Below are 13,172 nucleotides of genomic sequence, written 5' to 3' on the forward strand. Positions count from 1 at the left end.
GTGCTGTCCACGTGCTGTCCACGTGCTGTCCACGTGCTGTCCACGTGCTGTCCACTGCTAATGGGTGTGAGCAGGTGAGACAGGGCTGTCGCTAATTGGACGTGGTGCTCAGGTGGGCGGGGATTAGTCATCACGCATTAGCTCCTTCCTCATGTTACTCTTTATTAAATCAAAAGGCAAGAAGTACCATTCATATTTTGTGCTTTTTTATTAAGATCAAACAAGGAAAGTTTAAGGACAAAATAGTATTTTGAAACCATGCTTTAGATAATGGACTCATTTAAATAATCTTGGAGGGTTGTTTGCATGTACTGTTTTTATACTTCTTACAACACATTTCGGGACTGCAGTGATTTGGTTCCAGGTTTTTTGTCAGTGAGAAGGCAACAACAGAGCATAAAAATAAAGTTAAAAATTAATATTCTTGTAGAGATTTGTGAGACCAGGGAAGACCAGAGTCCTTTATACAAAATACAGGCTGTTCTGATATTTAATGACTGTAAACAAAAGATATTTTAAATGTTTGTTTTTACCAAACAACTGAACTACCAGCCTCCTTTGCCTCCCTTCTTCTTCTTCTGGGGTGCTTTTTTGCGCGTTGCTCCTGAGGCTGCAGGTTTCTGCTGTCGGGGAGGAACTACATTACTTGCAGCAGCTGAAGATGATCCAGATGCAGATCCTGGTCTGGGTGAAGTGGGGGGACTACTGGCCGTCTTACTGGCATCACTGGAAACAAAACAAAAGCATGAGATTTAAGCAGCTTTTAGTTTGACGATTCATATAATAAGTGAATGTTATTCACTTGTAAGTAAATAGATGAATGTATAAAAATTTAATTATTGGAGATGGGACAAGATCTTATGCCATAAGGGTTGCCACAAGATCGTGCGCACATGTGGAAAATTATCTTGAGATATTTTTTCACTCCTTCATGAACGCCACCTTTACGTGGTGGAGGGGTTTGAGTGCTCAGGATGGTCCTAAGAGCTTTGCTACCTGAGGCCTAAGGCCCTTGGTAGGCTCTCTCAAGAAGGCAAGCAAGACCTAGGGGATGAGCCAGAGCAAGTGATGTTCCCAAACCACTTATGACAAGTTGTGAGTTGAGGTCCCTTGGGTCACTTGGAGTAGTGATACCGTGGCCAAGAGCCAGGCCGGGGTGGAGATGATTATGTATATAAATGAATGTATTCAGACAGAAAACAACAATAATAATGGTTCAATATTATTTGAGTACTTCATCCCTTGGTCATACCGACATCACTCACCACTGCCAGTGCCTAACACTACGCTCACACCGGCAGAGGCTACATTTACAATGTAGCCTCGCAGATGGAGTAGATTAGAGAAAATGACGAGGAGCGCAGTGCAATCCAGGCGACCGGAGCGCAACAGAGTTGAGTGATATCACAGAGGCAACAGCCACTCAGTGAACACCTTTTGGCAGTCACTTGCAAGGAATTGATTCGAGGCACAAAACATGCTCCTTATCACCCCCTCCCTTTAATAACTTCCTGCACAGGAACTAGATTTTGTCACTGCTGGTGTGAGTGCACTGTCAACCTGTATATACTGAGGATACAAACATAAGTGCACTTGACTGGCTCACATCCTACCTCACCAACAGGCAAGAGTTCATTTCCCTCTCCGGTCACTCATCCACCCTCTCCCCAGTAACGCAGGGGGTCCCCCAGGGCTCAGTCCTCGGCCCCCTCCTCTTCATCTGCTACATCTTCCCCCTTGGTCACATCCTCCGCCAACTCAACCTGGACTTTCACTGCTATGCTGACGACACCCAGATATACCTCACCACCAAATCCACCCAAAACCCTCCCCTCAGCCACATCGAAACCTGCATCTCTACAATAAAATCATGGCTCACTCTCAACTTCCTCAAACTGAACAGTGACAAAACAGAGCTCCTCCTCATTGGCACCAAATCCACTCTCAATAAAACTGGTCCCTTTTCACTCAGCATCGACACCTCGACCATCACCCCCTCTACCCTGATACGCAATCTCGGTGTCATCATGGACCCCACCCTCTCCTTCACTCCCCATGTCAGCCACATCGTCAAGACCTCATACTTCCACCCCCGCCGCATCGCCAAAATCCGACACTGCCTCACCCTCCCCGCTGCTGAATCCCTCATCCATGCCTTCATCTCCTCCCGCCTCGACTACTGCAACTCCCTCCTCACTGGCATCTCCTCCCATTCCCTCCACAGACTCCAAATGGTCCAAAACTCCGCTGCCCGCCTCCTCACCCACACCCGGTCCCGTGATCACATCACTCCCGTTCTCCGCTCTCTCCACTGGCTCCCCATCAAGCAGCGCAAACTTTAAAATACTCCTCCTCACCTTCAAAGCTCTTCACCACCTTGCCCCCCCCCCCTACCTGTCTGACCTCCTCATCCCCCACCGCCCCTCCCGAGCTCTCCGATCCTCCTCCTCTCTCACCCTGACTGCACCAACATCCCGACTCAAAACTTTTGGCGACAGAGCATTCTCCCGAACAGCACCCCGACTCTGGAACTCCCTCCCCCAACCTGTCCGCCACTCTCCCTCACTCACAACATTCAAATCCCGCCTAAAAACATACCTCTTCACCCAAGCCTATGACCTCCCCTACCCCTAGCCTCCTCTACCCCATTGCCTACTCTTCTACCCCCTGTTACATCCCCATCTTTTTCTCTCTACTTCTTCTGTCTTGTTCATTTTATCTGTATATTAATGTGTATTGTACGTGTTGTCCCCCCCTGTCTGTAAATACCCCCCCTTTTTTTATTATGTTCAGCGTCTTTGGGTCACTGAAAAGCGCTATATAAATAAAAGTTATTATTATTATATTATTATTAAGTATGCTCTCAGTTTATTACTTAGGTTAAACTTTATTGTCTTGGGCTAACAGTGCTGCAGGTCACGTCCCACACAATCACACGCAGCCACACACAGCCACAAACAAATCAGCCATAACATTATTGCACGCTCCCAATTAAATGCTTGTGCGGTTAAAGTGACAATACATTGCACCTGCCCAGTAAGAATAAATACAAGAATAAGAGTCAAGAATACTTCATTTGAAATGTGTCCGATATCTGACCGGAGTATATGTAGCCCACGGCTGTTTTCATACAGTCCCTCGCAAGTTTTTGATAATAATTATTACATACTCCTTTTATTGTCTACGCTCAGCTGAGGTACATGTATTCATTCTTGTGTCTTTAAAAACAGATAAAACGCAATCATGAATGAAATAGTCTATTTACAGAAATTTCAGTCACTGAGCTTGAACAACTGGAGGCTGCATTATCACCAACTAATCACTGGCTGCAAGTGGAGGTTGTAACTTCTTATAGATTTATTTCCAAATGGCTTATAGTCATAGGATTTGAAAACCCAAAGTAAGGAGTTCATTCCACTTTCTATTTTGGCTTGAGAAATATATATATATATATATATATATATATATATATATATATATATATATATATATATATATATATATATATATATATATATATATATATATATATATATATATATATATATATATATATATATATATATATATATATATTTCAAAATAATAAATTAAAAATGGAGCTACCTAAGTGCATACAGGTATCTATCAAATACACACCAGACAAAAACAACAAGACATGCTTCTCACATGCATTCTTGCACACTACACATGGATTGGTATCACTCGCAGCCAAGACATTCCTTGGGCTGGCCATAATGTTATTGTATACATGTATTTGACTTACAGTTCAGCACATGCTGCAGCTGTTGCTCCTTGTGTGCCTTTCCCAACTTGTTCTTTTCCCTTTTTGCCCTTCTTCTTGCCTCTGTAGTACGTGCGTTCCCTCATCGGCAGCCATCTTTCAGGGTCTGAGTTTGCTTTGGGGTCACAATTCTTAGGAAGTTTACCTAAACAATGGAAATATTTAGTCAACATTTAACCAACTGAAAATATTTATTACACTCATTGTTCATCCCACCTTTCTTTTTCTTCTTCTTCTTCTTTTTGACCTCTCCTTGGCTGCAAGACAACATATTCATTAGGATAATGAATATTTGGAAAAAGCATGATGATTTCAAACTCAAGATCCCCTACCCTTGTTCTTTGGGAAGGTTTTCTCCTGCAACCTTAGCAGCTTTTTTCCTGACATATGTAGCACCGGGGGAGCTCTCCAGCTCATCAACATCCACATTGAGCGACATGGCATCTGCAGATGGGAGGTGCTTGCTGAGGCTGGACATAATTGTTAGGGACACATCCAAAAATGTTTGCATGAAAATTATGTAATCCTTTTTAGTTTTTGAGCAATTGAGATAATAAAATAAACATGCAAGGATACGATTTGGCTTTGTTTGTGTCCACTAAAGAATATGCAGAGATCAGTTGTGCAAGAGTGTGAACGTCCTTAGGGTTTTGTCTGAAGGGAAAATAAAATTGAAAATAACATTTTCAAATTATTAGCATTGAAAATTGTGATATGACTGGTATGAAATTGCAACAAACGTACTTCCACAACTGTTCCAAATCACTAATTGCTTCTTTTTTCCGTCCATATTTAAGCTTGAAATTGGCAGCTTCCCGCACAAGGGCCAAGTGTGCCCCAGATCCCGGCTATAGAAAAAAAAAAAAAGAAGGAAAAATCAGATTAAATGTTTGAAAAATGCAACACAGCATTCAGAATGAACAGCACACAAACCAGGGTGGACTGGTAGTGTTCAATAGTTTGTTTGAAAACATCTATAGCATTGTCAATGTCCTCTTCATTGGAATACAATGTCACCAGTGCCGATACCTAAGGGACAACCAAATGTCATTATATACATTTTCTGTGAACTACTTGCTTAATTTATTAAATACTTACAATTCCTGGTTTGTACTTTAATTCTTCAATTGACCTTAGAACATCACAAGCTTTTGTTACATGTCCTAAAGCCAAAATGGGTGCATGTTTTAGATATTTTGCTCATCACATTTTAGAAAATGATAAGTTAACAAGCTCATAAGAGCTTGTTAACCCCACATGGGGAAATTTCATTGATGCTGGATGTACATGTACTATACCTTGTACCAAGTAAAGTTGTGCCATGGTTAATTTTATACCAGATGCACTTTCAGGATGTTGGTCTGAAAATTGCTGAAATAGAATTAGACAAAAGGGCCTTGTAAGACAAAGGAAGTGAAGTAAATCTACACAATCAATATGAAAACTGAACTAGACATATAGAACAAGAAACTTTAAGATTATGATTAGGTATATATTGTATTCAAGCAAATGGCTAAGAGAAAATCCTGTTTTCATGAGAGTTGGTTTGTGAAGACCCAGTTTCTCCCAGGCAACTGTAGCTACAGAAGTAACGTGTCATACCATATGTGATTTAATGTATAGGTATCTCAAGTACTAAATACACTATGTAAATTGAATGTATTATTATAATTATTATGGGAAATACATTTAAAAAAAGATGCTGCAATTCACTAATTCCGGGATCAAGAATGCCCAGAGACTGTGACCTTTACCTGGAGAAGCTCAATCGCCTTGCCATGCTGTTTCTCTCTGCAAAGCTGAGCAACTTGAATGAGGACTGGACGAGGATGACCCGGATTTTGAGACTGAAGGTTAGAGGATATCTTTCGACACTGGTCAGCCTAAAATAAAATGCATTAGTATCAGAAACTAACAATAATATACAAGAATAGTAATAATAAGACATTGTTTGCATTTTAGATTTGAAAAAACAAATCTCAAAATGCTAATTGGTTGTAAATAAGTTGTGCAACAGTACCTGATTAGTGTACATGGCCAAAAGAGCTTTGTTGAACTCTATGGCTTGCAGCTGCTTCTTTGCCAGTTTGTACTCTACACCTTCAGCATTGGTAAGTTTAACTTTCTTCTTGGAGTCAAACACATTCTGGTCCTTTGACAAGAATCAGAATAGGTTTATTGTCATTGCTAATGAACAGAATTCCCAAATATAGGAACTTTGATGATTGGGTGCAACATACAACAATGAACAATGATAAAACAACCTATATAAAATCAAAAGGGCATGCATTAAATAAAAACAATTCAAATCTACTATAGGATAAAATTATATGGCTATGTACACACAATTTACAGTTAAATGTACAGTGTAGTGCAGAAAGAAACACACATATCAATAAGAACATTGTAATCCCATGAATTAACTGCAATAAATCATGTGTCGAATTTACCTTATTTATTGTGATGATATTGTTGGCAGTTACTGCTAGCAGCCCGACATCTGACGGCCTGCAATTAAGTATGTCACTTAGTGTGATACAAGTCGAACAATCAACCTATAATAGATCTGTTCTTATGTGAATCAATACTGAGTGTCCAAGTTTCCAATCCAAAATAGGAATATTACTTGAGCTTGATGACTTGGTTGTAGAGCTGGAGTGCCTCATCTGTTCTGCCTTGTAACTGCATGACGTAGGCCATTTGAGAATGGATGACAGCAAGTTCTGACTCAATATCCTCTTCAGTCACATCCTTTGAGAAAGAATGAAAACAAATGTCATTTTATGCAACAGGAAAACACATCTATATACAATTAGATTACTCACAGAATCTTCTGCCAATGAAATCCGGCAAAGCTCTAAAATAAGAATACAAGTATGCAAAACATTACAAATACCATGGCAATGTTTTTACTCTTGACATCCTTATAAAATAATACAAATACATAGTAACTGAATAACTCAAAGTCAAATAACGCAAAATTCAATACAATGTAGGTCAAGATTTGCCAGCACACTTTCAGCTCTGCTTTAGTCTCTAGTTTGGTTTGTGATTAATTACTATCAACCAATTCAAGTCACATTTTGAAGCCTTTGATAGATTCAGGTTTCAGCTTCCGGTTGCTATCGCAACAGTCCTCATTCTGAAACCTATGGATTTAGAATAAAGAAATATTTTCTTGACAAACCTTCTGCTTCTTGAAGTTTATGAAAAGCCTCAGGGAGCAGTCCTTGACCAATCAATGAACAGGCAGCATTGTAACACAACTCATATGTAGTCTCTGGAAGACCCAGGTCCTCCTGTAGGATTAAAGATGAGAATTATCTAATAAAACATTCCCTATTTGACAAGGAATGAACATTTAGGATCGCATAGCAAATGATTTACCACAGAGCCCTTCTCCCATTGGCTCATGGCGGCAACCACAGCAGACAGGTTGGTCTTCCTCTCCTCCTCATACTCATCCTGGGAGTTTCTGATCAGATCAGTGTAAACAGCCTTGCATTCATCATAGCGCTCCAGTCTGTACAACTAATATTGTGCAAGAAATGACAACAATCGTAACTATATCAATTTAGTATCAACACATGTTTTCTTACCATTAAAACTCACCACTTGACCGTACAGCTCCTTCAGCTTGTCAGTTTGTTCAGCAGCATTTTCAATGGTCTTCAGGGCACTTTCTACTCTGTTCAGCCGATATTCACAATAGGCCTTCTCAAACAGAACCGCACTGAAAGTAAATGTTTTGTGAATCAAATCCAGGCAAATCGTAAAATATAACTATAATTCAGTTGTACCTGCCAATAATTTTGGAATGGGTGTTCATGACATTTAATGCTTCTTTAAAGCTGCCATTCTGAACATGGCAGACTATTTTACAGTGGAGAGCAGTCACATCCTCCTTGTTCTCCTGTAATACTGCAAATATTCAAAACACGTGAAAGATACGCATAGTCTGAATGGAAGACACAGATGAGCTCACAATGTTTTTGGTGTATTGGAATAACGGTTGGCTGCTGTTGGATCAAAAATTACTGAGGGACACGTCATTATTAAAGTCTGTCCAACGAAATACTCTTAAGAACGGGGAAAACAATGCCATTTCTGTGACACATTATTCACTCCATGGGATCGATGCAGTGTCACGTTTTTAAGCGAAGAGTAACAAGTGTGAGTTATACACTGCATAAACTACGTCTACGCTAACAGCTGATGATCATCGTGCTGTTGGACTTAGCTTAGCCACCGCTAATGCGGCGGCGTTTGTGCATCATACAGTGACAGAGATAGTCTACGTATATAAAGACTGAAGAACATGCAGACATACTTTTACTTAGAGCCTTAAGGGCCCTGGTAAAGTCTCCATTTTGTCCACAGCGGTTAACTTCAGTCCACAACGAAGCCACAGCCACTCCTCCGCTCGCCATCTTTACTGGATGAACAGGGGACAGACGGACCGGAAAAAAAGAATCTGCACTTCCGGTACTACCACAAACTATCTGAGCTGAATTACTATTTCATAATAATTGCATTAAAAACGTAAGAATGTACGTATACTACATTTTAATGGTTGTAAAAGCTACTATGACAAATCTCAGGAAAGTATACATTTAGAAACAATTGGAAATTCAGCACTATAATTATTTATAGTTAAATTAAAAGCTTCTGGTTTTCAAATGCATGTTTTGTTATTTATTATTATTATTATTATTATTCTATATACATTTATATAAATTGTAAGCTTACGCTGGAGTTGAACATACCCCGATGACCGTGAAGCGGTGCCGCAGCCAGGCTCATCTACACGGCTCAGGCTGCCTCACTTCAACAGGGGCAGTGTTGTCATTTAAGGACTGAGCGTCGAGCTTTTGTCCATCCGAAATGGCCGGCATTAAAGGTAACTGAAACTGTGTTTTTTCTATTGCCGGCCGTACAAACTTTGGTGTACTGCAGTCTATTTACCACACAAATGTGCAGCAGATTTGCAGACACATGAAAGCGCTCGTATTTCCCGGTTAGCTAGCTGAGCTAACGGTAACCTAAAATTCCTGAGCCACTGGGCCAATACTTTCAAGTCATATCCCATTTTGATGTGCATACTCTTTACACATGCATGGATAAATAGGCCTCTTTCTATCATAACTTTAGTTGTATGTTCATTTCAAGGACCATATATTCATAGTCACAGTAGTTAGCACTGCACCGTTAGTTCGCTAATGCTAACAGCAGCCTCTGTAATTACACAGTCGTTAATTATATTTTCGAAACAGTTACTTCTCCTAATACCAACAGTAGCTTAACTTAAGATACACCGTGTACTGTAGGGTTACCTGCATATCCTTTCTTATGTCATATTATAGTGTTATATAATGTTTACACGTGAAAGCAGCTGATCGTTTTGGCCAGGGGCCCCTCTGCTGCTGCACCACATTCATCATCAGGTTAACATTCATCTGTTAGCATTTGGAATCAACTTGACCTATCAAGCACATTTTAGGAAATTTGAATGACTTCTCTAGTCTCACATCTTTTTGTTTCTGTGTTGCAGCTCTCATCAGCCTTTCTTTTGGAGGAGCCATTGGCCTCATGTTTCTCATGCTTGGATGTGCACTCCCTGTGTATGAGTAAGTTGTTTTCTCTTGATTCGTAATATGTAATCAACCAGCCTTCTATTGGTGGACGAGTGGGTGCTATCACAGCAACAATAATCAGATGGTGTTATTGAATGTCTCGCACAATTGCATTACAAAGACTGCAGCAATATATGATAAAAATGGCACACACAAAAAGAAGAAAACAATTTGTGATTTTCATCGGTAATACACTATTTATACATATTTTCTATTTAGATGCCTTCCATCAGTGAACATGTTTATCTGGTTAAAAAGGCATTTCAAAGATTCTTGAGTGTGATGCTGCCATACACCAAGATGGGGCCTATCGCATTATCCAAAAACAAAATCCACTGTTGAACCTGATGGTTTAGATTAGTCAGAATTGGAATCAGAAAAGGTTTATTTCCATTGTCAATGAACAGAATTCACAAACATAGGAACTTACTTTGGTGATAGTGACTAGACCTTTGAACGTTATTACAAAAGATCTGAAGTATTGACTATTCATTTTACACAGAAATAATAACATATTTTTCCAGATGTATCTAACTATTTGTCTCTCTCTCTGCAGTAAATACTGGCCTTTGTTCCTCCTGTTCTTCTACATCCTTGCTCCAATCCCATACTGCATCTCCCGAAGGGTTATCGATGACACAGACTCAGCCAGTAATGCTTGCAAAGAGTTGGCAATCTTCCTCACAACAGGCATTGTCATTTCAGCGTTTGGCTTACCTATTGTTTTTGCCAGGGCTGATGTTGTAAGTAGTGCTTTCTTTAAAATGGGTCGTCATGAATTTAAAAACGTAAACGTATTTACAATTGGTTAAAAAAAAATCCCATTGTAATATGTTTATCTATTTTGTGCAGTGCAGAGCCACATGCAAGGCATTTGTTGATGTGAATTATTTATGTGTTGGTTCACAGATTGCCTGGGGAGCGTGCGCGCTTGTGTTAACTGGAAACATAGTCATCTTCGGGACCATCCTGGGATTCTTCATGGTCTTTGGGTCCAATGATGACTTCAGTTGGCAGCAGTGGTAAACGGGAGAGACTGAAGTACCTTAGTTGAAACTGTTTTTATTAGCGTTATTATTATTATTATTATTATTATTAATGTATTAATGTTTGGTTTACATTGTTTATTTATATGGTGACCGCCCATTCATAGACTCACACCAAACCAGTGCAATATTTTTGTTCTGTCCTGCATCATACTGAACTGACAATTGGATGGGAAAGGCTGACTTTCATTTTGGACCGATTTTCTTTTTTAATCTCTATTTAAAAAAATGTACATCTTGACAACAACAAAAATCTACATTTTTTAAAACCAGAGCACATTTGATATGTTGACTTGCCTATAGGTCAATTATTGTTATGATTTTTTTTTCTTGGATATGTTAGAATGAATTTTTTGCTTGTTGTTTTATTTATATTTTTCTATTTATTTCACCAGTATTTATACTTGAGTTATTGTCACCACTCTCTTATTGATACGGTTCAATTGTTCGTTCTTTATATGTTGTTCAATTTAAAGTTAGTATTTCGAATTATCTCCCTAGACTTGCTGATTGGCTTTAACACTCTAAGATCAAGTATCATTTACTCTGTGTCCAGTCCTAGTCGATGCTGGCTGCTTGCTTGTTGCTTTTGATTGTACCTGGTGAGTTTGTTAACAGGTCGAGAAAGCAGAGCAGCTTGCACAGGATTAGCTCAAAGAAAGGAGCAGCCTTAGTAGCAACAAGTTAAGACCTGGACTACTTCTATCCAGTCATAAGCTTTTCCATGTGGCTGCTCCTGTCCAACTTTCTCTGTGAAGAGTCCAAAAATCGCATTAGGTCCAGCTGTACATTTGTTGTTGCTAATCGTCAAAGTCATGATTTTTGAACGTCAGTCACAGGCCTCAGATGTGTTTGGCCTTGTCAGGGGCAGGTGAGCGTTTTCATTTGACATTTTAAACAGCAGAGGAAATTTAGGAGGAATGTCTGTTGCTGATCTGGCTGAAGCTCTTCAATATAGCCCAATTTCCATTTTGGTTATATGCCATGCATTTTGTTAATATGACTAAACCTCTGGAAAATAAGAGGTTAGCGGTAGTTTTTCCCCCCCTAGCAATTAGAATAGGAAGTGTATTATCTATAAAAAGAAAATTAAAATGCTGCAAAAAGATCTGATAAAAACATTAAGTGACAGCAATTTTGTAAATTACGGTATGAAGTTATTTCTGAACTTTAGTGTTTAAATAAACAATCCATTGACATTTGTTATGATTTGACCTCAACCTAGACCTTTACAGGCACATTTCTGTATTTTTGGTACAGTTCAAAACAATATCAAGATGTTCATGTTGCCAGTGTGTAAATGCAGACGTCTTTAGATTCAATACAAAAACGTTCTTAGTACCGTCTTACCACAAAAAGCACCCAGATGTTTGAATACAGCCACATTCATAAACATATTCTCTACTTAAATGTGAATCTGTTACTAATTAAACATTTTAGTTTAAAAAAATCGTCTCAAATGAGAAATTAAAGCATTTAATGTTGTAGTTGTCATTTCCCATTTGGGTTTATTCTGATCAAAGATGAACACTGCTGTGGCCACATATGTGCTTTTGAAACATTATGGGCATTACATTTTTACTTTTACTATATGAGCTGTAGAGTTTTAGTTAATAGTGGGAATTTTTGATATTGACTTAATACAAGCTTGCTGAAAGGTGCGAGTCTATTTTTGTCATTCCTTTAAAACCTCTCTTCAAGTTGTCCAGTGTATAAGGCACTGAATGTATGAGAAATGTCTCCACACATTTGTGACAGGACTGCTGTTAAAACTACTGGCTTGGTTTGTGCTTTGCTTCGACTGTGGCTGTGTGAACAGTGCTGCTGGTGGTGTACTTAGTGATGGCAGGCCTGCTCGTGTTCATCAGGTTTGTGAACATTAGAATCAAATCCTTAAACCTAAGCTAATTCATTTTTAGTTGTACTTTCTGTTGAGAAGGTCCCCAAATGTGGCAGAATCTGGCGTGTCTATGAAGAATGGGCTTCTGTTATTACTGTCTCTTTGCTTTCGCTTTTAAAGATGCAGGAGGATGATATTTACGTATTTGACACATTCTGTCAATGTCCAATGCCATTTTCTACAAATGTTTATGTTTTGAACCTTTTATGACAGATATCAGCATGGTGGTTCCCTTTTTTTTAATAAATGCCATTTTTAAACATTCTCTTGTTTTTATTTAATTGAGTCAAGCTTAACCTGGATATGGATTACATTCACTTTGCTCACTCAAATGAGGCAAAAAATGTGTATAAATTGTTCTTAGACATTATACATTTTATAGTGCACAAAAATGTGTTAAAATTACATGTCCTACAAACTTGTGGCTTGTAGAGGGTCCCTTTGCATTAATGCCAGTCTCCACTTGCTGGGATCTAGTACAGAAGGTGCAGAAGAATGATCATTAAAAGCCCAAAATGTTCATTGTATTATACGTTCAATGATTATTCGAAAGGGCAAGCCTAAAATCTTTATCCTCAGGGTGCTATGCAGCTAGATAGAACATGCCCTCTTTGGCACAACTCCACTACATTCATAGCCTCAAAATACACAATACTCTATATGTAACATAAAGTACAATTTTGGTTGAATCAAACACGACTTCCTACATAAACATGTGATTCCAGATGGTAACGCCTAAAAAGACCGAACACATGATGCAGCCAAGCCCTAAGAATGTATTGTGGTAACAGAAGCTCAGATAGATTAAT

General features: G+C 39.0%; 2 protein-coding genes across 2 annotated transcripts; one reads left to right on the plus strand and one right to left on the minus strand.

Moving 5' to 3' along the window:
• Nucleotides 1–476: 476 nt before the first annotated feature.
• Nucleotides 477–8,269, minus strand: srp72 (signal recognition particle 72). Its single transcript, XM_072436347.1, has 19 exons — nt 8,115–8,269; nt 7,585–7,705; nt 7,397–7,517; nt 7,172–7,315; nt 6,972–7,083; nt 6,610–6,641; nt 6,411–6,535; nt 6,235–6,292; nt 5,805–5,936; nt 5,539–5,667; nt 5,083–5,155; nt 4,883–4,947; nt 4,718–4,813; nt 4,529–4,632; nt 4,361–4,438; nt 4,117–4,254; nt 4,001–4,041; nt 3,767–3,929; nt 477–726 (listed from the first exon to the last, which is right to left on the minus strand). Exons 1-19 carry the CDS (start codon nt 8,212–8,214, stop codon nt 546–548), a joined length of 2,013 nt encoding a protein of 670 aa, XP_072292448.1. The 5' UTR covers nt 8,215–8,269; the 3' UTR covers nt 477–545.
• Nucleotides 8,270–8,568: 299 nt separating this feature from the next.
• leprotl1 (leptin receptor overlapping transcript like 1) lies at nt 8,569–12,625 on the plus strand. Its single transcript, XM_072436354.1, has 4 exons — nt 8,569–8,684; nt 9,336–9,411; nt 9,974–10,160; nt 10,327–12,625. Exons 1-4 carry the CDS (start codon nt 8,669–8,671, stop codon nt 10,441–10,443), a joined length of 396 nt encoding a protein of 131 aa, XP_072292455.1. The 5' UTR covers nt 8,569–8,668; the 3' UTR covers nt 10,444–12,625.
• The last annotated feature ends 547 nt before the right edge of the window (nt 12,626–13,172 follow it).

Source organism: Eucyclogobius newberryi, unplaced genomic scaffold, assembly GCF_026437365.1.
Source record: "Eucyclogobius newberryi isolate DKJ021-1_F unplaced genomic scaffold, fEucNew1.0.hap1 SCAF_11, whole genome shotgun sequence".
Classification (NCBI taxonomy): Eukaryota; Metazoa; Chordata; class Actinopteri; order Gobiiformes; family Gobiidae; genus Eucyclogobius; species Eucyclogobius newberryi.

Bases quoted from the DNA above. Each gene is read 5' to 3' on its own strand.
- srp72 (XM_072436347.1), bottom strand. From the start codon at position 8,214: ATGGCGAGCGGAGGAGTGGCTGTGGCTTCGTTGTGGACTGAAGTTAAC. The intron at 4,633-4,717 runs GTTTGTGTGCTG...TTTTTTCTATAG, and splicing joins AACACTACCAGTCCACCCTG to CCGGGATCTGGGGCACACTT. The intron at 4,439-4,528 runs GTACGTTTGTTG...TTTTCCCTTCAG, and splicing joins GATTTGGAACAGTTGTGGAA to ACAAAACCCTAAGGACGTTC.
- leprotl1 (XM_072436354.1), top strand. The intron at 9,412-9,973 runs GTAAGTTGTTTT...CTCTCTCTGCAG, and splicing joins TGTGCACTCCCTGTGTATGA to TAAATACTGGCCTTTGTTCC. The intron at 10,161-10,326 runs GTAAGTAGTGCT...GTTGGTTCACAG, and splicing joins TTTTTGCCAGGGCTGATGTT to ATTGCCTGGGGAGCGTGCGC.